Below are 21,771 nucleotides of genomic sequence, written 5' to 3'. Positions count from 1 at the left end.
CTCGTCCGCTGTCACTCACTGGCAGGTGACATTCGTTTTTTGTCTCCACACTGTCAGGAGTACATCTCCATCTGTCTACATGACAACTAAAGTAACACATTACAAAGGATAAATTCCTAGATTTGTATTTCAGAAGTAGAAAAAAAAAAATACGCGAACACAGATATTTCATTTGATCTCCTGCACAATTTAACGATATTTAATACAAGATCTGAATCATATATTTTGTACATCCCCACATGGGCTATCTATAACATTCTGAAAGCCAAATTATTAGTTGTAATAAATTATGTTTATATTTTCTTCAGTGTCAGAAAATGGAAACAAAGATGAAAGGAAATGTCAACTGTTACTTGCCTGACAGTTATGATGCATTTGGTGACATACTGTGTGAAAAATATGGATTAAATATTGGACTAATGTCACAGTCTTTCAACAGTTTGTCTTCAAGGACACACACATTTGCATGTCACAACCAAGTTTCCAAAATGTGTTGTTTTTAAGATGTCAATCCCACCGATTGATAGCAACCTGTTTTTCCACAACTATATAATTACACTTAAGCAATTGGAGGTAATTGATCACGTCATGTAATGCGTAATTTAATTTTTGCCTCACTTTGAAGTGTTTTTTCCTTAATTGAGACTATTCAGCCACACAAATGCAGGTGGGTACTTTGAACATTGGGACTATGACAAGAAAAGTTGGTTGACTTGATGATTAGGATTGTATGTCCAGGAGAAGAGGTAGACAGGTAGTCAGACTAGAAGTTTAGGGGCAGGGTTCAAACTGTTTTACCGTGGTGTAGATGGGAAGAGGTAAGGAGTAGAAGTTACCTTTAAGGAAAACTTAGTTAAGAATGCTCTGGAAGTGAAGAGTGTCACATTGAGTGATGAGGCTGAAACTTGAAATTGAAGGTGTTATTTTTAATCAGAGCTGGGCACTTGACTCTTTTTTGCCAGTCCAGCCGCGACCCTCCACCCTTGACTTGCCCTTCCGGCCGTGAACCCCTGCCCTTATTCATAAAAATGATCACGTAAGCCTGAAAAGAAGCCTTTCACCGAGTAGGCTGAGATTTTGAGAATTTGGCCCTCTCGCGACCACGTCACCGGGCCGATTAGTGGGCCAGACTAAAATCCACTTCCGGCCATCCTTAATCCAGCCATTTTTTTTAATTTTTCACCATCATCTCACCTTCATCTGGCGATTAGCGTGGGTTTTAAACATAGGTGGCATCAAGTTAAACTAAACTGATAAACCAACCACCATAACTGTACAAATGGCAAACAACTTGGGCTTTTAAACAGATTTGCTCCTATTTTCGCGACATGACGATGACCATATATCGTGGCAATTTTAATATTGCCATCACAATATTGCTGATATTCTGACATCCCTAGTAGAAATTGATTAAAGGGAAGTCAACCCAAACATATTTTTTCCAACATTATGTTCTATGCAGACCCACTAGTTGAAACAAGGCAATATGAGTAATATGAAATATGAGTTAAGCAGCAAAATCCACATCACAGACCCTCTGGGCTCAGATAACGACCAATTATGACTCACCTGTTTTCTGAAGTTGAGCTATGATTGGTCATTATCTGAGCCCCGAGGGTGTGTCATTTTCAGTTGACAGAAGTGACAAAATGGCCACCCCCAGAGATGGCTAAAAATGGGTAGATTTTGTTGCTTACCTCATATTCCACAAACACAATATTAATCAAATTGCTGTGTTTCAACTAGTGGGCCTGCATAGAACATATTCTTAAAACATATACAGTATGTTTGGGTTGACTTCTGAAAAAGCATGTAAACAATACATTCATGCAAAAAAACAGGTTTGTTTGCGTGCTACCAGGAACATGCAAAACAGTCATTGCAATTTTACAAAGTGAGTAAAAAGTAACTTATCTGCACCTTTATACAGATCTACATAAAATATTCACAAATGTCTGTCAAAATGGGTAAAGTTTGTATTTTTGCAGTCATTTATTACACAGTACTAAAATGAGTTTTTGTTTGAAAATGTCAAGTTTTCACTTTCCTTGTTATAGTACTTTTCTTTTACAATTGTTTTAATTTCCAAGAAAGACCAATAATATCAGGCCTACTTAAAACTCACTCTACTTCAGATTTGACCTTTTTACTAAATCATCGGTAATAGCATCCTTCTACATTCAATGAGAGAAGATGCTCTTTGGAGAAAAAGCAACTGCTTTTTTTTTTTAACTGCAACAATCTTTCTATTTGTCTGTGTATTTCCAAAGTAGAATGTGATAAATGGGTAAGTGGAAAAAGAGACACTTTTAACCTCAGGTATTAAACGTTTCTAAATCTCCAACCTAATCTCACCAAAGGCCAGGTTATTCTAAAGTAATTGAAATGTAAAAGCTTTGGATCCCCTCATTTATCTTGTTGCATTCTCTCATGCATGTGCACTGTATTGATATAGGTGTGCTTTCTTTGCAGAATTCTGATGTACCGTTTATACTGTATTGCTTTCAATAATTTCCTGTCTCCCCTGCTCTTACAATTTCATATTCACATACTATCACCACACAGAATCACATGCACACCTAATGTTCTGCATTTTTCCACTCTGCCGTTTGCTAGATTTGGATCTGCATTATTTCTGGAAGTGGAATGCGTTTGAGGACTACCTTCTCTTCTGTTTCGGCCTCAGTGTCCTATGTGCAATGGTCACCATGCTGCTGCTGGACTCTGTCGTCTTTGTAGAGATGCTGGGCTCCTTGGCTGTGATATTTGAGGCTATGCTAGGCCTCCCTCAACTACTGCAGAACTTCCACAACCGCTCCACCAAAGGCATGAGGTATAGCACCAATGGGGTCGAATACAATTTACGAATGAGCTGCAGTCTCACACCTTTTCTCCCTCACTGGCCACAAAAAAGCAATTTCCATTTACATGAACTAAGTATGCAAATCAGGTCATTTATAATCATAAGGGGTAATGTGAGAAAAACACTTGAGTCAAGGTTTTTGTGTTTTTTTTTCCTTTTACACCCATCTGCATACATTTGGCCCCTGACAGTGGTTTATTACATAGCCATCCCCTGCAGTGCCTTTAGTATTAAATCTATGGATACATCCTTCAAGTGAAAGAGCTCATACCGCGGTTCACAGCTTGCCCTTCGTTGCTCCTCACCAAAGCTACCAAATGTTACGAATTGTACATATTGTTATTGTTACGGAAATCACTGAACACTGAGTCAATACGCTCGTGACACTGATTGTTCCGGCTATTTCAAAAATACATTGCTCAAAATTAATGTTGGCCAATATGGCACTGTGTTGGGCCAGTGGCCAATAGGGGTGGGTGATACGGGCTAAAAAAAAAAAAGTTTTGATTTTCCAAATAAGCATCTACAAAATAACTGTAATTCTGCACTTGCTTCACAGAACAACAGCCCTTATCATCTGTTTACCACTATAAATGAACTAATACAAAACCATTACATCTCCATCCATAACAACACATCCTACAGTACCCCTGCTTAACACGGAGTCCCTCAAGACATGGTGCTCGGATCTATTCTCATCACCTATATATTCCCCCACCCACTTGGTCAGATTATGCCTCGCTATGGTTTACCCTTCTATTACCATGGAAACAATGTGACTCTCTGTTTTCCACCAAAACCATCACCATTATCATTCTCTTTGTCCTCACCAAAATAAAAACCTTGATGAATGGCAACCTCCTGAAACTGAACCTCATTAAAACCAAAACCATCTTCTGCCCAACTTTACATTATGGTCTGGTTTTTAACTTTATTTCCAGTAACTGGAGCCGTCTTCAATATGAAATTCATTCTTCATTATCAATGGATAGTAAGAATAGATAATTAGAATAAACGTCCACGTTGGTTTACCGTACACCCTCTAGTTTTGATATTGCCCCCAGACATGAGCTAAAGTGGCCCTAGCCCTAAACCTCTGTCAACTCGGACTCGGGTTCCGTTGTCTCCATTTCCATGGTAGACGCGGGATCCTTTGCTCCATGAGCAGGTTCGGGCGTTGGGGCAGGAGCATTACTAGCATCGGCTCCCTTCTCCAACAGTTCTTCATGTCTGGGTTCCGAGCTTTCTTGCCCACTTTCTTCATCTGGAACTGGACTCTCCTAGACCCTGTGAAAGGGGCCTAGTCCAGTTTTTCCAGTCCAGTCAGGAACGGTGCTCGGACAGCCACAATGTACATCTGATCTCCCATTCCTTTTCATGAACCACGGACCTCCATATCCTTCCGCTGGACTTCTGAATTGCATCAGTCCACCAGTGTCAGTAAGTCTGTGGTTTCCACCTTTTCCACCTCAGGGATCCACACACCAAAGGTCTTGGTCCACATGCCTCGTACCCTGGTTCGTTTTTGTGTGAGTATTCTATCGTGCAAATGACTTGCTTTGTCCACTGCATGGTTTTCTCGTCTTTGCAAACGACATGCATCTAGCCTTCATGAAGGTATTTACGCTCGATGCGGATGAGGAATCCGGGTTCCGTATTCAGGAGGGTACAATTGTTGGTACGCTGGATATCTCGAAGGTCCAAGTCATCCAGGGATTGTCCTTCTGCATCCTTCTTTGTTACATTAAAATGCTTGCTGCTTGATTTCACCACCTTGGTATAAGTGGCCTTGGCAACTCCTTCACTTGCAGCGCCATAAGTCAGTCAGTTCGCCCTCGCTTCCGTGGTTGAGACGAGGTTGGAGTGGGAGTCGAGTTCTCCCGAGACCTTTTCACTGTTGAGGTTGAAGGATCAGGTATCGCAGCATCTGGGGGGATCAGCAACATTGCCGCGAGCCCTTCAAGCATGTGTTTCTTCTCCACTCGTCGATTTTTTTCATGGTTTTGCCCCACAGGTTTCGCCTCCTCAGACCTCCTCGGGCGAGTCGGGATTCTGGGGGGCTACCTCCTGTGAGGCTGAGGCAGTTGACCTCACCTCAGATTGATTTCTATTTTTATGCCACAGATTCTCAGGAGTTTCAGCCGAGAAAATGGTTTGTTTTTTGTTTGCATCACTGCAGCCTCAAAGCTGAGTAATGATGGGTTACAGCTTCGCACGTGACAGAACAAATGTCACCATCTATCTTTTAGTGTAACAAACCGTGCTTTCCAAGATTTTAAATGGATTTTTTTATGTGTATTTCTTTTCACCGGGGAAAACGCCAGAGCCAGTTCAAACTCCTGCCCACGTGTCTGCTCACACAGAAGAAAGCACGGGTACAAGTTTTCTTGATGTTCTTTTGTGTTTTGGCTATGCTTTATTTGCTATTTTTCAATTCCCCAAAGCACCTTTTATACTTTATTGACAGATGTGGGTAAGTCAGTCCGTCAGTCATCCTTTTGCCATTTTTTGAGTCTGTCCAATGTCGTCGGCGACAGCCAATCGGCGTCGAGAACATACTTACTACATCACACAGAGCAACAGACTCCGGTTGAAAAAACAAAACAAAGAAAAACAGTGCTGTATACCTTTCATTCGCACAGACTGCAATGACATCCCACATTGTTTACATTTCACCAATCATCAGAATGTGTGTGTACGTCTGCATGTCTGCGTGCGTCTGTGTCACGGCGGAGCCATGGGTGGGCCTGGGTGTGCGCAGGCTTCATATTATTCAGTTTGTTATATTATTTCAATATATGATGTGTTGGGACAGGAGGATTGTGCTCAGTGAGAGAAATATTCAGGCCCACCCTGATTTTTCCAAGCCCACCCATTTGTCACGTTCGGGCCTACATCTGTATTGAGATAGTGTGGACATGAACAAGAGAAGGCGAGCATGGCCTTGGTTTCTGTTGCTTTCCCCTTAAGAGCCTTTCACCCTTTCACTGCAGACAAGAGGCAAAGATGACATTTATTTAATATTTTCTACACATACTGCATGCTTTGCTGTAATGCTGCAGCTCAACTGCTTTTCTATTTCCATCCTTCTCTCTTCCCTTTCCCTCCACACTTAATATCAGTGAAGGGATGATATTTTACAGAGGAAAATATGCAGCTTGGACATTACAAATGACTTCATATTAGCCATGTGTCCATCCAGCCTTTTTTAAGCTTTTAAGTTTTAATGCAAAGAAGCAATGTACTTAAAGATGCGTCACTGTCTGCAATTTAGTATTAAATGGCCTAAGGTTCTTTTTGGTAAATGTGCTCAATTTTCCCATAGTGTCCTCAAGGTTTACAGCTGCGCTTTCTAGAACCGTCATTTCAGCTCAGAGCGACAATCTTGCCAAAGATTAATTGTGCAATAATACTACATTAGGGTGCGGAGATGACTGATGAAAAGGCCTGGTCTTGTATCATAGCCATGGAAAATGCCTACATGCTCAATATTATGACAATATACCATCAACCACTTAAGTATCCTACCATTTCCCATTTCTTTTTTCATTAATTAGAGTGACAAAAATGTCAGAATAAAATTTGTTTTTAATTGGGGCAAATGTCAGCATCCTGATTGTACAAATTCAGCACTTCTGCACCAATGAAAGAAACTGATCACTTTTAGTCTGGCTTGAAAGGTTGTACAGATATAAAAAGTTTGCACATCCCCTCATGTCATCCCATCTGAAACACTTGTTGTTTTCTGGTCGCTTTGCCATGGTTCGATACTGCTGTATATGACTGTAAGAATACATAACCATTCCCAAATGAATGTTATGGAAACTGCGCCAGCATGTTCAAGCGCGCTCCATGTAATTATGCTTTCTGTCCAATATCGACACATTGCATTGTCTGCACATACGCACTCACAACACCGCAACGTGGGAATGGAAAGTAGTATTGAATTCGTTGTTGTATATATTATATACAATATATATATATATATACATATAGCCTGAGTGAACAGTGATCTTTTTCTTACCATAGTACATTTATTTTGCAGACCTTTCCTTGTTTATATTAATCTGATTAATCTATGGAGGGGAGCACCTAGGCAGGCTTCAGCCTTGGGTGTCCCTTTACCCAGGGCCGGCGCTCCCTATGCACAGATAATGCACAGTGCGTTGGGCACCATCGTCCATGGGGGTGCCCCACGACCCGATGGGATACATTGCGACTTTCAGTGCGCATGTCATGCGTGAACGTTCCAAAATGCACCTGACATGTCTTTCAAATATCCATCAATCCCTCCCTTTAAAATGTTGTTGTTCCCCTTATTTTGTTGGTTTTGTTCTTGTTTCTGTTGTTGTGTTGTTGGTGTGTTGACTTGTTTACATTGCTCTGATTACTCTTTTTTTCTCAATTTACTAAAGTTATAATATACCACTGTCCTCTTGCGTGTTACGAATAGTTTCTTTCCCGCTTACTTGATGTTGCCTTACTTTGCTTTTGGTATTGTAGACAGGCCTGTAGTTTGGACTCGCTATCGTGGTTTGCAGAAGCCCACAAAGCGCTGTCTGCAAAATGCATGAGGCGGTCCCTCAATGTTGCAACAATGTTTTGAACGCAGAAACCACAAAACAAATCAAGTAAACACCATGGTAAAGACAACTGTTACACCTGTGAATTACGTTGTGATTTGGTGCTTGTTTCCAAGATGGCATTACCTTTTCAGAACACCACCTGCACCGCGTTGCTCTGTCTCCTCTGACTCTGATACTTCTGAAAATGCAGTTTCACTCATTTGATTTATTTTGTCAGTCTGGTCTGCTCTCTTACATCTTAGTCGCCCACAGCTCTTTAATCCACACTGACATTCAGGCTTAATTAAATTGTTTTTGACTGCTGAAACAAAGCACACAAGGAATTGCACATAGTAACAAGTAACCAGATTCATATAAAAATAATGTGCATATGTGAGTGATATGGATTCTCTGTAGGCATTTAACTTTTTTCCCCCTCTCATTCAAAATATAATGTTCACCTTATCTCTTCTACCCCAACTGCTGAACAATGTCCGCTACACAGAGGAGGGCTTTCAAGTTGCAAGAGCACAGACCAATTTGTGTGTAGTGCAATTGAGTTTTTAATCAGTGCTGTGGATTAAATTCACATACATTCTTGCATTTTTGGATAAAGAATTGCAGTTATTATTCGTCTTCAGGGAGTGAAGTGTACGTCTGTGCGTGCGTGCGTACGTGCGTGTTGTCCTTGACGCACCTTCACAGCCAACAGCTTCTTTCTTTCGCTCCATTGTGAGCAGAACTGAATAGCAGCCTGATGGCAGTTTCATGTTTCTGTCAAGGTGGCCTTTACCTCACAGCCATTCTGGACAAGGGGCCACTACCTTTTACAGTCAGACCCTGGAGGATATGGTGCAAACATGGTGATGACCTCAAATTGTTTTGTGACCTATGAACCAGCGTTATTCCCCAAAGGGGAGTCCTTACTTGGGAAATGAAGGATGGACTGTCTTTGCAAAAGTGTACAGTAATAGCAATCACAGGGGGGTTGTTTAGCATAATGTATTGATTTATTTGTGGATGGTAACTATACAGGAACTGAGTCTTTTTCATGCAGAAGGATGTAAGTCAAAGCGTAACAAAATGAAGCGTCAAAAGAAACCACCAGTCTTTTACCCAGAATATTTGTCATCATCTGTGTTTTGGGCATGTGCAAGATGCATAAGATACAGAATAAAACAAAAAAAATAAGCACACGGATCTATTTATTTATTTTTAGACTCGCTGACTTCTTTGCCTTGATCGCTTGTAAATATGTTTTGATAAATATAAAGGTAGGATCTCTGGTTGCGCAGTGGTACACAGCTTGACTTCAGAGCATGCAACAGTTCCCAATTAGAGATGGTGTCAAATATGAGTCTGAGTGGTTGTCTGTGTGTATGTGCTCACTGTTATTGACTGGTGAACAGATCCAGCTGTAATCCTCCATTCACCCAAAGTCAGCTGGTATAGGCTCAAGCTTCCAACAATCATGTGTAGGATTATCTGTATTGGAAATGGATAGATAAATGTATAATGGACAACAGACTTGTAATAGATTTGTGTTCATTTGGACGCTCATGCACATTTAGAGCTTTCTGTTTATTCAGTAACCGCTGAAAATAACTTAAAGCAAACCGACCGATACACCTCGTCACCTAACCTTTGTTTCATTTCGGAGAATCCATTATCATACGCATATTGGTACTTTTCTGTATTTGCCCATGTGCAATCAATAAAAATGCATTATTCATAGTTAGTGGGCCTGCAAGCGGTTCTGCAAAGCCGTGCTCTTAAATCTCCACACACAAGGATGTGTGTGGGCATAAAGACAGATGCGCAAACAAGCATGCGTGAACTCATCATCCTGACGCACACATGCAAAGTTGTGCTGAAAAAAAACTGCTGTTGAAGCTTTAAACATGTGCACATTGGCTCCAGGGCGTATTGAGTACGATCAATTGGTTGCTCACTGCCACATCTCTGTCTCCAATACAAGCTATACAAACCTCAAATCTCAACGTGAAATGATGAGAAATTGTCATCCATTACAAATACACTTTAGTCTTGTTTGTTCCTCTGTGTTGTCAGAACTAGAAAACTCAATATTGGAAGTCCAAACCTTCAGTGAGAAAACTTCGGGAGCATCACATAGTGCATTGTGGTGTCAAGGACATTATGACCATTTGGCTGTCGTTCAAACCCACATTAAGACACCTAAGCATGTCTTGGGCAGTGGACACTGTGAGAAAATCAGCACAGGAGGCTATAAAGAAAGATAAGATGACAATCGTTGACGGGAAATGAGTCTGAGGAGTGCAGAAGGATGAGCGTGAGAATCACGAAGAAAAGGAATAGGCAAGGGTAACGAGGGGGAGAAGTTAGACTATACAGTAATACAGTCTTGTATAATTGTACAGGGTTTGGACAGTTGTTGTTGTGCATATTGTCCAGTATGTCAGGTTTTTCCAGCTCACATGATTTGATTAACACAGATTTCAGAGCGGATCTGCTTGCTAACACAATCCTCCAATTTATCAGAACTTGGGAGCTGCACAGTAGACTTGGTTTAGAGAATAAACTCCCACAACCTTTGTGCTGAAGTTAATCTTTGAGCAGGTGTCATAGATAACCATCTTGTGCAGGTCAAGTAAAGCTCGTGGTACGGATACATTTCTTGATTAAACATGAGAACTGTTCTGCAGAGCAACACATCTTTTAGGATCCGATGGCTAGAAAAGCTGGTGCTAGCGTTTCCACTTGGCTTTCTTAGAGTTCTTTAACGGAAGTATTTTATCAATGATTGTTTATGGATGGATGGACGGGTGGTAAACTGTATTGCTGTAGGATACTATCATAAATTCCAACTGATATAATTTACACTATTGGAGACTTGAAATGTGTAAACTGCAGATTTCCCACTAATGTCAATTTAATCCCTCCAGTGTATATTTGTGTTTCTTTCTAAATGCCACTCGGACTCATCTTGTACACTAGTCTACCGGAGCTAACAGTAGTTCTGACGGCCCCAATCGATATTCGTCACAATTAGTGGCTTGCCCGCATGTGGTGCAGCCTTTCACGGTGCACAGTCAGACCTCCCTCACGTTGTCCCTTGCTTTCTCCTGTCCCGTCACTCTATTAGCGTGGTATGGTTATTCACCTTTCTCAAGATTTATAGTCCCATACTACACTATCATCCATCTCTCACCATTTTCCTCTCAACTCCATCCACTGTCATCCAAAACAGACCTGCTCTTTTTATAGCTATCCCTCAAGAACCCAGTTCACCATTTCACCCTTTCCTCCCTCATTTCTCAGCACTTAACTCAGATGAAAGTGTCAGGTCAAGACCTTTCAATGCAACTTGACCAGGCTGAGTTATGGAGTTTGCCTGTTGGTTGGTGTGTGTGTGTGTGTGTGTGCTTGCCTTGGTGTGTGTGCTGTTGTGTGTAGGTGTGTGCTTGTGTATACTGTACACTGTGCGTATACACCTTGGTGAGAATGAAATGTTAGTATGCAATTTCATGGTTTGCACATTGGGTTTCGCTTGGTCTCTTGTCTTTGTCGTGCAAATAAAAAAGCAAACACTGCTGGTTGATGACTGATGCATGTGTGTTAATGTAAGATGTGGTAGTCACTTATTCAGTCTTTTCAATCAATACCATAATCACTTTCTCTCTGTGTTCATGTACAAATCATCAGTCTGGCCCAAATTCAATCATTTGTTTTCAAGGTTTTTCAGCAGTTGTCAGCATAGCCGCATCAAGGCCAACTATGAATGCACCCTGTCACATGCCGCTAGGTGAGACTGGCATGATAAAGAGTAAAGAGTAAAATGTGGGAATTGAATTCATGCCTGTCAAAGATAAATGACCCCCAAATGGTGTTTGGTCCCCTTTCTGTTGCATTTCATTTGAGATTATACTTGTAAAGATGACCTGCCCGCCGTAATTACATTGTTAATGAGTTATACTGTATTTAATGGTGCCGGTTGTCTCTTGAGCAATGAATCACACAAAGGGAGCGGAGTAAATAACTTAGGAAGGTAAGGGTCTGCAGAGTTTGGCAACATAGTTGGGACATTGCTGGAAGGCTAAAGATTATATAGACACTGCAATGGATAATCAAGAAGAGTTACGAGTTGTACGGAAATTAACAAAATCCTAACTGCTCTAATGTAGTGTGGTCCAATTGCAGAGGTGGGTAGTAACGAGTTACATTTACTCCGTTACATTTGCTTGAGTAAGTTTTGGGAAATTTTGTACTTCTAGGGATAGTTTTAAATCCATCCATCCATTATCGATACCGCTTCTCCTCACAAGGATCGCGGGGCATGCTGGAGCCTATCCCAGCTGTCTTCGGGCAGTAGGCGGGGGACACCCGGAATTGGTTGCCAGCCAATTGCAGGGCACACAGAGACAAACATCCGCACTCACAATCACACCTAGGGGCAATTTAGAGAGTCCAATCAACTTACCATGCATGTTTTTGGAATGTGGGAGGAAACCGGAGTACCCGGAGAAAACCCACGCAGACACGGGGAGAACATACAAACTCCACACAGTGAGGCCGGAGCCGGGATCGAACCCACGACCTCAGAACTGTGAGGCGGACGTGCTAACCAGTCAACCACCGTGCCGCCTAGTTTTAAATTCACTATACTTTTTACTTTTACTTCAGTAGATTTGTGAAGAAGAAACTGTGCTCTTACTCCGCTACGTTAGGCTACATTGAACCCGTTACTTTTATCCCCTCCGCGTACGTACGCGTCTCTCTCTCTCTCTCCCTTCTGTCTCTCTCTCTCAGAGAAAGGTGCATTTATTTTGTCAGAGACCTGCGCCAGGCAAACGTAGCCGTATGGCAGTCTCGAAACGTGATCGTATTGAACTTCAGCTGCGGGAAAGAGTTGTTTTTCGGATGAAATGGATCTAAAATGTCTGCATCTGCAGCCTGTGAGAGACTTTTCAATCATGCTGGACTCCTGTTTACTGCTAAACGATCACAGCTTCACTGCAAGAACCTTGAGAGCCAACTACTGTTAAAGCTTAATACACATCACTGAGTGAAATGTTTGTTTTTCATGTTTTGTCACAAACACACAGACTGAAACACACACACACAGACAAACACACACACAGTTTATACGAGTTCATGGGCCACCTTGTTCTGCCTGCAAAGCCTGTTTCATAAAAAAGTACAGGGGCTGAAATGTTGTGCTATTTGTGCTTAATTTATTTCTTTTATTTATACTATTATTATTTTATTGTTGATTAAAGTACTTGAATTTACCTTAAGATTATTTTAAGCTATTCTTTAATTAAGTGTAATTCATTTTATTGATTGGATGGACTTTAATGTTTAAGATGATTATTTTGTATTTTCGTCTGATTGAATGGTTGTTTAAAAAAAATATGAAACGTTGCTACAGTTACTCAGTACTTGAGTAGTTTTTTCACCAAGTACTTTTTTACTTTTACTCAAGTAATTATTTTGATTACTACTTTTTACTTCTACTTGAGTCATATTATTCTGAAGTAACAGTACTTTTACTTGAGTACATTTTTTGGCTACTCTACCCACCTCTGTCCAATTGTCCACTAATGCTTGCATTTGCCAGATTTTTTTTTTTTAGTATTGTGATCCATAAATTAGCTACTGAATTTTGGGGAAAATTTCCTGAAAAACATGAATACAAAGTAAATACAAATCCTGGATGTGCACTTTTACCCAATACCCTCTTCATTTGCCCATGCACCACCCAAGATGAGATATCAATTATTTTGTAGGTGTTGGATTTCCACAAAACTTCAGGTTTTAGAGGGATGTTTTGCCATGCGATTTAGGCCTAAATGGGTTAAAAAGGCTGACTGACTGATTACAAGTTTGAAGACACCTGTGATGCTAACTAGAGGACACACCTTGGTTGAACATGTCCATGGTCAAATTCTTTTCATTTTATCCTAAGGGTGCTATCATTGTTTTCCAGCCCTGCTTCATGAGTTTTTTTAAATAATTCTGTTGAACGAAAATTTAAAAGTACTATTTGGAGCAGCTCCAGTAAACGATGCCATGTTTACCCCGAAAAGTTTAAATTGTTAAGGGAGCAGAAAGTCAGCGAGAGTCGGATGTGCTCAAACCAAGTTCTCCTCTGGCAGCCCTGGGAGGAGGAGGATGAAACAGACAGAGACTGACTGAAGTCTGCTACAGAAATTGGAGGTAGAGGACAATGGAGGCAGGCAGTATGTGTTGAAGAAAATTAAGTTTGTTTTGTTACTTATCAGCTTGTCATCTCTTGCTTAAGGTAGACTCTTATTGCACAACAGAAATCAGTTCTAAGATGACGTAGTCTTTGAAGAATAAAGCCTCCTGAAGAAACAAGCCTTATAAATGATAAACCATAGACATGTATACAATGGCAGCCTTGAAAAGGACGCCAACATTCGTTATCTGTCATTCTTTGGCTTTGTTAAAGGTGCTTGAATCAGCACAGTGGAACACTCACGAGTGTCCACAAGAGGGACTGACCCTAACCCTTACAAAAATGCATTGTTGTTTTTTTTTTTTTTTAATCAGACAAAGTCTAAATATAGTAATAATAGTGGTCATAGTTGTTATTTTTTTACAGGTACAGGGTACGAATCCGGGCTCCGGCCTTCCTGTGTGGAGTTTGCATGTTCTCGCGTACCTGCGTGGGTTTTTTCCGGTTGCTCTAGTTTCCTCCCACATTCCAAAAACTTGTATGGTAGGTTAATTGAACACTCTATAAATCAGGCATGTCCGAAGTCTGGACCTGAGGCCAAATGCGGCCCGTGTTCAAATTTCCACCGGCCCGGAGCCCTTGTCATAAAATTTTGTGTGTCGCCCGGCAGTACGATTGCCAGCAGTAGAAAATATACATGTAAAAAAAGAAAAAAAAATATATATATATATTTTATATTTCACCAGAAGATGGCAGCAGGCCTGTGGCCGTGCTCGTGGCTGTTTTCGGAAATACCTCCAAACACATCATTCTCAGTCAGTTATGTGCCAGAGTGAACGACCTTTGTGTGGCCCTTTCCCACGCATTTCTAAAATAGAGACTGGAGCAAAGAAGTGAAATACAAAACAACTGTGTCTGTCTACTTTGCTAAGAGACTGGCTGTTTTCAAGAAATTCAATATCAAGAGTAGACGAAACATCGAAACATGCAAACTACATTGTACGACAAGGTGGCAGGTAACGAACACCGTAAAAAATTAAAGCAATTGGAAGCTCTATGGTCGGCCCCCAACACATTTTCACCTCACCAAATCTGTACCTCTTTGCAAAAGGTTTGGACGCCCCTTCTCTAAATTGTCCGTATAGGTGTGATTGTGAGTGTGAATTGTTGTTTGTCTTTGTGTGCCCTACGATTGGCTGGCAACCCGTTCAGGGTATACCTCGCCTACTTCCCGAAGACAGCTGGGATAGCTCCAGCACGCTCACGACCCTCGTGAGGATAAGCGGTTTGAATAATGGATGGATGGATGGTTTGTTACACGTACTAACTCCTCATTATTTGGCACATTACTGCATTATCTAACACCAATAAGAAGTATAGTGTCCCCCAAAGATGAAAAATTCTTAATACTAGTCTTATGGACTAAATAGTATGACAGGCCCTTGTGTTTAAGTGCAAATACAGTGCTTGACTCAACCCATCTCTGCATTTACTCACACCTTAATCTGAGAAACATTGTGTTTTCTAATATTTACTAATCTTTTTCACAGTTTGCCATTACAACCAGCATTACCAAGTAACCGGCATATCTACTTCGCACTTTCTTTGACTGGACCCACATGAAGTATGGGGTATAATGTTATCGTCATTTCTTTGCCAATGCTTCCGTTCCTTGCCAGTGCCTTAAGGGACCCCAGGGCAGAAATGGGAGTTTGACATGACTCTGCAAGGACAGCTCAAGGATAGTACAGTCCATACATCCCCATGGTCATTAGGCTGCTTCCCAACCCATATAGACTCATCATCCGTATCATTCTCATCTCTATCTCTGGTGGTTTCCTGGCTATGCCACTGCACGTTGGATAGATGTTGTCCTCTGATGTTCCTTTCTCTCCCACCTCTGTAAGACCCCCACAATATATCTCCTTGATGACTGATGGGCTTTCTCTCTCCCGGGCCCAGTCAGCTCTAATGAAAAGTATAAACTCATGATCCATTCATGCCAGTGGGTATTCACTCTCAGGGGATCGGGGTGGAAAACAGCAGGGGCAGAGTTGCTGGAGCAGAAGTGAGGTAAAACAAATGAGTGTGAAGGGTAACAAAGTAAAGAAACATGACAGTAAAATGAGGCCAGACAGACACAGAATGCAAAGGAAGGAAGGGGAGCATGAGTATTACAAAGATGAAGCGAAACTAGGGGTGGGATACAATTAAGATTACATAAAATGAGTGGAGTGGACTATGTGAAGCTGTGATACAAGATAAAGAACATGTTTCGTGCTCTTTCTTGAGCGTTTCCTTCTGACTGCTGTGCTTGCATCAGGCTGCTTGCACTGCAGATTACTCTGGGCTCTTTTCTTGCAGTTTGTGGGTATATTCGAGTACCGCATGATGAATATTGTATAGCAAATATAAGCAAACAAAATGTCTTGGCATTATTTCACAATCTTATAGTAGCCATGCAAATGCTGTGCTAGCAGTTTATCCTTGAGAGCTGGACTCTGTTGTATTGGTTTATCACTCCTTAACCTGCAGTTTCTTTGCAAAAGCAATTTATTCAACCCAAACATACATACAGCAATGAAGGTCCACTGAGGGCCACCAGAGGAGGGTTACCATGGCAACTAGATGATCATACTTAAAGGGTAGTTGTAAGCAGTAGGGCGGCACGGTGGTCGACTAGTTAGCACGTCCGCCTCACAGTTCAGAGGTCGTGGGTTCGATCCTGGCTCCGGCCTCCCTGTGTGGGGTTTGCATGTTCTCCCCGTGCCTGCGTGGGTTTTCTCCGGGTACTCCGGTTTCCTCCCACATTCCAAAAACATGCATGGTAAGTTGATTGAACACTCTAAATTGGTGTGATGGTGAGTGCGGATGTTTGTCTTGCGATTGGCTGGCAACCAATTCGGGGTGTCCCCCGCCTACTGCCCGAAGACAGCTGGGATAGGCTCCAGCGTGCACCGCGACCCTTGTAAGGAGAAGCGGTATCGATGATGGATGGATGGACATAAGCAGTAATAGTGATTGGAACCTTGAAGAATTAACTACTGCTCCTGAACCTGCCATGATTGCAAGGCTGTGATCACGTCTCATCTGTGTCAACCAGTATCGACTTTGCTTAACTTTTTGTGTCTCCTTGCTGCAGTGTGAAGATGGTGCTGCTGTGGATGGCCGGAGACATCTTCAAAACGTCCTACTTTGTGATGAACCAAAGCCCATCTCAGTTCTGGGTGTGTGGTTCTGTCCAGATCCTCATTGATGTGGCCATTCTCCTCCAGGTGCTGTTCTACAGCCAGGACACGCGTATCAAGTTAGGCTGAACAAGACAAACACAGGAACTTTTCTTCAGGTGTGATCATATAAAACCAGAAGTGAAATGTTTGTATTTTCAGGCAAAACGTTGGCTCAAAATGGAACTTTTATTTGTGTACCCCAATTTTATCCTTGAGCACCTCTACCTTAGCTTTCCTAAGATAAAACAACATTTACTGTAGATGTGCTTTTAGATGTTTCTTTTAGTTATATGAGACTGAATCCGCCACTCCTTTTTAGTGGACATAGAGAGTGTAAGAGACAGACATTACTCACAATGGCAGCTCTCTAACTGCTGGTCTGTTGCTCTAATGGCAGCTGTAACAAGCAGTGCTGCACCAGTAGACCTCCACTGGCCTCTATCGCTTGACTGATGAGTCTCCCACTCCACACCTCACCAGACTGGTCCCATGTCATGCATTGTGTGTGTATTTTACAGAGAGTGTGGAACTGTTGGAATACCTGCTGATGTGTGCTCGCAGCCAATTTCGATTTTTGCCGTTGGCAGAGCCAAGCCAGGCCGCACAATGTACAGCTACTAATGGTCTGTGCAAAGGCCATCAGTATGTGTGTTAGGACACAACCTGTGAGCTTTATTAACAAGGACTGAAGTTCTTTAGCATATAACACAAATAACATTGATTTAGAATCCGTCCGCAACAAGGCCAGCAATTACTGATCACACATTTGAGATTTATCTTTTGAACTAACGGTGCACTCTAAGATTATTTTTTTATTAAACATATTTATAATTTTCTAGAGACTGTGTACAGCATGGACAACCTCTTTGCCAACTTTAAGCAAATGGTGTTATAGAAAATATGCTTAAACTGTATTATTTACCTGCATCCCTAAATGCACGATTGTTCACAAATATTTCGAAGCACTTGGCTGTAATGAGGAAAATAGCTTAGCCCTAAAAAGATAATTATGCATCATCCTTCAGCTATGGAGATTAAATTAATCAATGTCACCATATTATGCACTCACTATTTAGGTATTAAAATTAGGTCCACCTGCACAGTCTAATGACATCCAATCAACAAGCTTTGCCAACGCAAACATAACAATGCATTGATGCTTGCTTTTGATTGATTCGTACCTCCATAGTATGTTTTTACTCACATTTTAAATCAACAGTCAGCTTGCTTCTGTCGTGCTACGCTTACACTATGTTCCTGGTCGCCACCGCAGCCCCGTTCGCCCAAAATGAAGTGTGCTGTGGGATTCTGGCCACTTTTGTCTCCATATAAAATGTTTTGTTAAGTCTTGCTAAGTTTTCTCACGATGTATCACGATATCCGTGATGGTGTAGTAATGAGTCCCAGAGGGTTTTTGTTGCATTCACCTCATTTGACTACGACTAACCAGGTCTCTAAGGTTTCTACGCAAAGTGACTGCCATTGTAGTTTTTTGACAGTTTCAAAATCTGGCCTGGCATTCACGGCATTCACCAGCTGTTACATTTGCCCATTCCATCACCCCGTATTGTCTCACATCCATCCCGTTTTGTCCACAGTTGACTGAAATGTGATCATAGCATTAAAATGTCGGTGCATTTCATGTTTATAACACACTAAGCACTGAGTATATGTTTTGCACCACATACACGAATATAAGTACAGATTTTTTGGGCAATTATAGGATAAATTATGTCATCCCATGACATGTATATATAACAGTGACAGCTCATCATATAATGTGCAGTGGGGCAAAAAAGTATTTGTACAACCTCCGATTGTGCAAGCTGCCCTACTTAAAAGGGAACTCGAGTAAAACATTCACTTTATGATGATATGTTCTGTGCAGCCCCACTAGTCTAAACACAGTATTGTGTTTGTGGAATATGAATTAAGCAGCAAAATCCACCTGTTTTTATCCATCTCAATGTTGCTTGTTACCTGAGCCCGGAGCAACTGCGATGTCATTTTCAGTCGCCAGCAAGTGGCAAAATGGCCGCTCCCTGAGATGGCTAAAAACAGGTAGATTTTGCTGCTTAATTCAAATTCCATAAATGCAATATTAATCAGAAGGCCATGTTTAGACTAGTGGTGCACAGAACATACTATTGTGAAGACATTTTTTGACTTAACTTTCACTTTAAAGGGATGAGATAGCTCTGTAATTTTCATCATAGGTAGGCTTCAACTGTGAGAGATAGAATCTGAAAAAATAAATAAATATTTAGACACCTCCCGACCAGCAAGTTTTCTGGCTCTCGCAGCCATGTTACCTCTTCCATAAGAAGCGCTTCTATCCTCTACTCGTCATTCCTGCATTAATGCCATTTCTTTGATCTCATATCAGTGTAAAAGACACATATCCACTCACATAATACATCAGACTCCCATTTCTTCATCATGGGCAAGAGACTAAGGAGCTGTCTAAGGACTACAAGAACAACATTTTAGACCTGCACAAGCATGGGATGAGCTGCTCTAAAATAGGCAAAGCAGCTTCGTGAGAAGAGATCTACTGTTGGCGTGATTATTAAAAAATGGAAATACAAGATCACTGACAATTTCCCTGGACCTGGGACTCCATGCAATAGATCATGTCCGACACGGAATGCCCATCTCTGAGTAACACATGATGTCGCCATGGATTCAAATCCTGCAACCCAAAAGGTTCCCCCGCTTAAACCAGCACATGTCCAGTATCCACACGGGGACTGGGAAAACGTCATGTGGTCAAATGAGACCAAAGGTTTTGGTATAAACTCGACTTGCTGTGTCAGGAGGGAAAGGAATGATGAGTGGCATCCCAAGAGCACCATGCCCAATGTGAAGCATGGGGGTGGTAATATCATCCTTTGGAGCTGCTTTTCTGTTAAGGGGACAAGACGACTGATCAGGATTAAAGAGAGGATGAATGGGGTCATCTATCGTGAGAATGTAGGCGAAATCCTCCTTCCCCCGCTAAGAGCATTGAAGACCTTCATGAAATGAAATTGACCGCAACGACATCACATGGGCAACTAAGGGGTGGCTCCTTAAGAAGCATTTCAAGATCTTAGAGTGGCCTAGCCAGTCTCCAGACCTCAACCCAACAGAAAATCTATGGAGGGAGTTGAAAGTCCGTGTTGCCCAGCGACAGCCACTAAACATGACACATCCAGAGAAGATCTGTATGGAAGAATGGCCCCAAAATACCTGTGACAACGGGTGCAAACCTAGTCAAGAACTACAGGAAACATTTGACCTCTGTAATTGCCCAGCAAGGTTACTTTAGTTAACAACAACTAACAAAATAATTAAAACTAAACAACAAACAAGTTCATTAAAAAAAAAAAAGTAAAGTAAAAACAAAAATTCTTTTACAAACAGATGAAAACTATCAAACTACTTTTTATGTTTATAAATCTATAATTATAGTGAAAATGTCCTTCATTTTCGTCTTTGGGAATTAATTTAATACACCAGCCTTTGGTGTTGATTATACATGTATTTATTTCGATTTTACTGCACAGCCGTTAGCCGGAAGAAGAGGATTCTTTCCCCCCTGGATTTCCCAGCCCTTTTTTTCTTTTTACAATCTCTCTCTCTCATAGTTGAAGTGTATCTATGATGAAAATTACAGACCACTCTTATCCCTTTAAGTGGGACAACTTGCACAATCATTGGATTTCCAAATACATTTTGCCCCACTGTATATTCTGTGTGAAATCATAAACATTTCATTTGGGTTGACATGACATGCTAGTATTGGCTACCCGTGAAAAGACCAACATTAGCATCTCTTGTTTCTATATGTGTGTGCTAATTTGCAGCCTGCAGTCCATATATGTATGCTACTGTATAGCTATAAGTCCCCATCACAAATGCCGACTTTGCATGAATGTGTTGGTATTACATGTTTGATGGATGTGAAACTCACAGTGCCACATTATGCATGAGCCATGAAAGCATCCCGGCCTGGGCTTTACATGTCAAATTCTTACATTTATAGAAGTGTCCAAGTGGTTGATAGATTTTTCAGATGTCCGGCTAATACTGCAGCTGTCAGCGTTGTTTGCCTGTGACCTTCTGTTGTTTATTTGCTCTCTGTGTGTTTAGTGCACGAGACTTGTGTGTACATGCATTTTTCAAATTCTTGTATCTCATTTTACACATGGCTACTGAACATGTCTAATCTCCATTACAGCTAAGCTACATTAATGCTACACTGCAGGCTTCTTTGTCCTTATTTCAAAAACATTCATCACCAGATATGCTGTATTGTTGATCCCCTCAGCACAGGTTAACAATAGCCCCCTTAACAGAATTTCTTCTACACTCGGCGTCAGTAGCATCAACAAGCACAAGCTTGACCATAGTTGGTTGACACAATGATTTTCATCTTGTATTTTCTGTCAAGTCATTTTGTAATATGGAGGAAAAATATCCGAATGTTACTTTTATTTCTTTGAATGTCTTTCCGCTGCAAGTGTGTTGAACTGACTTGTGATCCAAATAGAACAGCCAAATTGTTCGGAGAGTAAGTTAAACTGGTTTCTGATGCCTTTTAATGTTACCTTTGTAAAATGAAACCATGCAAATCTATTGTTCAAATTGTTCAATAATGCCTTTCACTGTCTCCTTGAGACAGTACGTTTGTAAAATATTGATGTTGTTATTTGTTTCAAACATAAAGTATTTATATTGCAGTATGCTGGTTTGTGTTGTTCTTGGTAGCGTGATTTGAACCGTGCGCAACACAGTGACAATGACAATGGAAAGACAAACAGCTGTAGAGCTTGTCTGAGCTCACCAGGCTGCCGCCGCAGCTTCAAGCTAGACTTAAGCGGGTTTCGGAAAACCTCACGTGATCCTTTCAAGGTCGAACTCTCTTAACATACAGAAAAGCCACTGTGT

General features: G+C 41.3%; 1 protein-coding gene across 2 annotated transcripts in view; it reads left to right on the top strand.

Annotated features, from left to right (window-relative positions):
- Positions 1–21,563, top strand: part of LOC147148537 (solute carrier family 66 member 2) — a 43,566-nt gene extending 22,003 nt beyond the window's left edge. The window contains exons 4-5 of one of the 2 annotated variants that reach the window (XM_086029685.1): positions 2,617–2,833; positions 16,752–21,563. In XM_086029685.1, the coding sequence (XP_085885811.1) occupies positions 2,617–2,833; positions 16,752–16,926 (392 nt within the window). In that variant the 3' untranslated portion in view covers positions 16,927–21,563. Of the gene's footprint in view, positions 1–2,616; positions 4,219–16,751 lie in introns of those variants that run through there. The other variant, XM_086029684.1, reaches the window with a different exon arrangement.
- The last annotated feature ends 208 nt before the right edge of the window (positions 21,564–21,771 follow it).

This window comes from Filicampus tigris, chromosome 4 (assembly GCF_054856515.1).
Source record: "Filicampus tigris isolate MCC_2025a chromosome 4, RoL_Ftig_1.0, whole genome shotgun sequence".
Classification (NCBI taxonomy): Eukaryota; Metazoa; Chordata; class Actinopteri; order Syngnathiformes; family Syngnathidae; genus Filicampus; species Filicampus tigris.
Note: the sequence above shows the minus strand (reverse complement) of the source record. Positions and strands in the feature narration are given on the sequence as shown.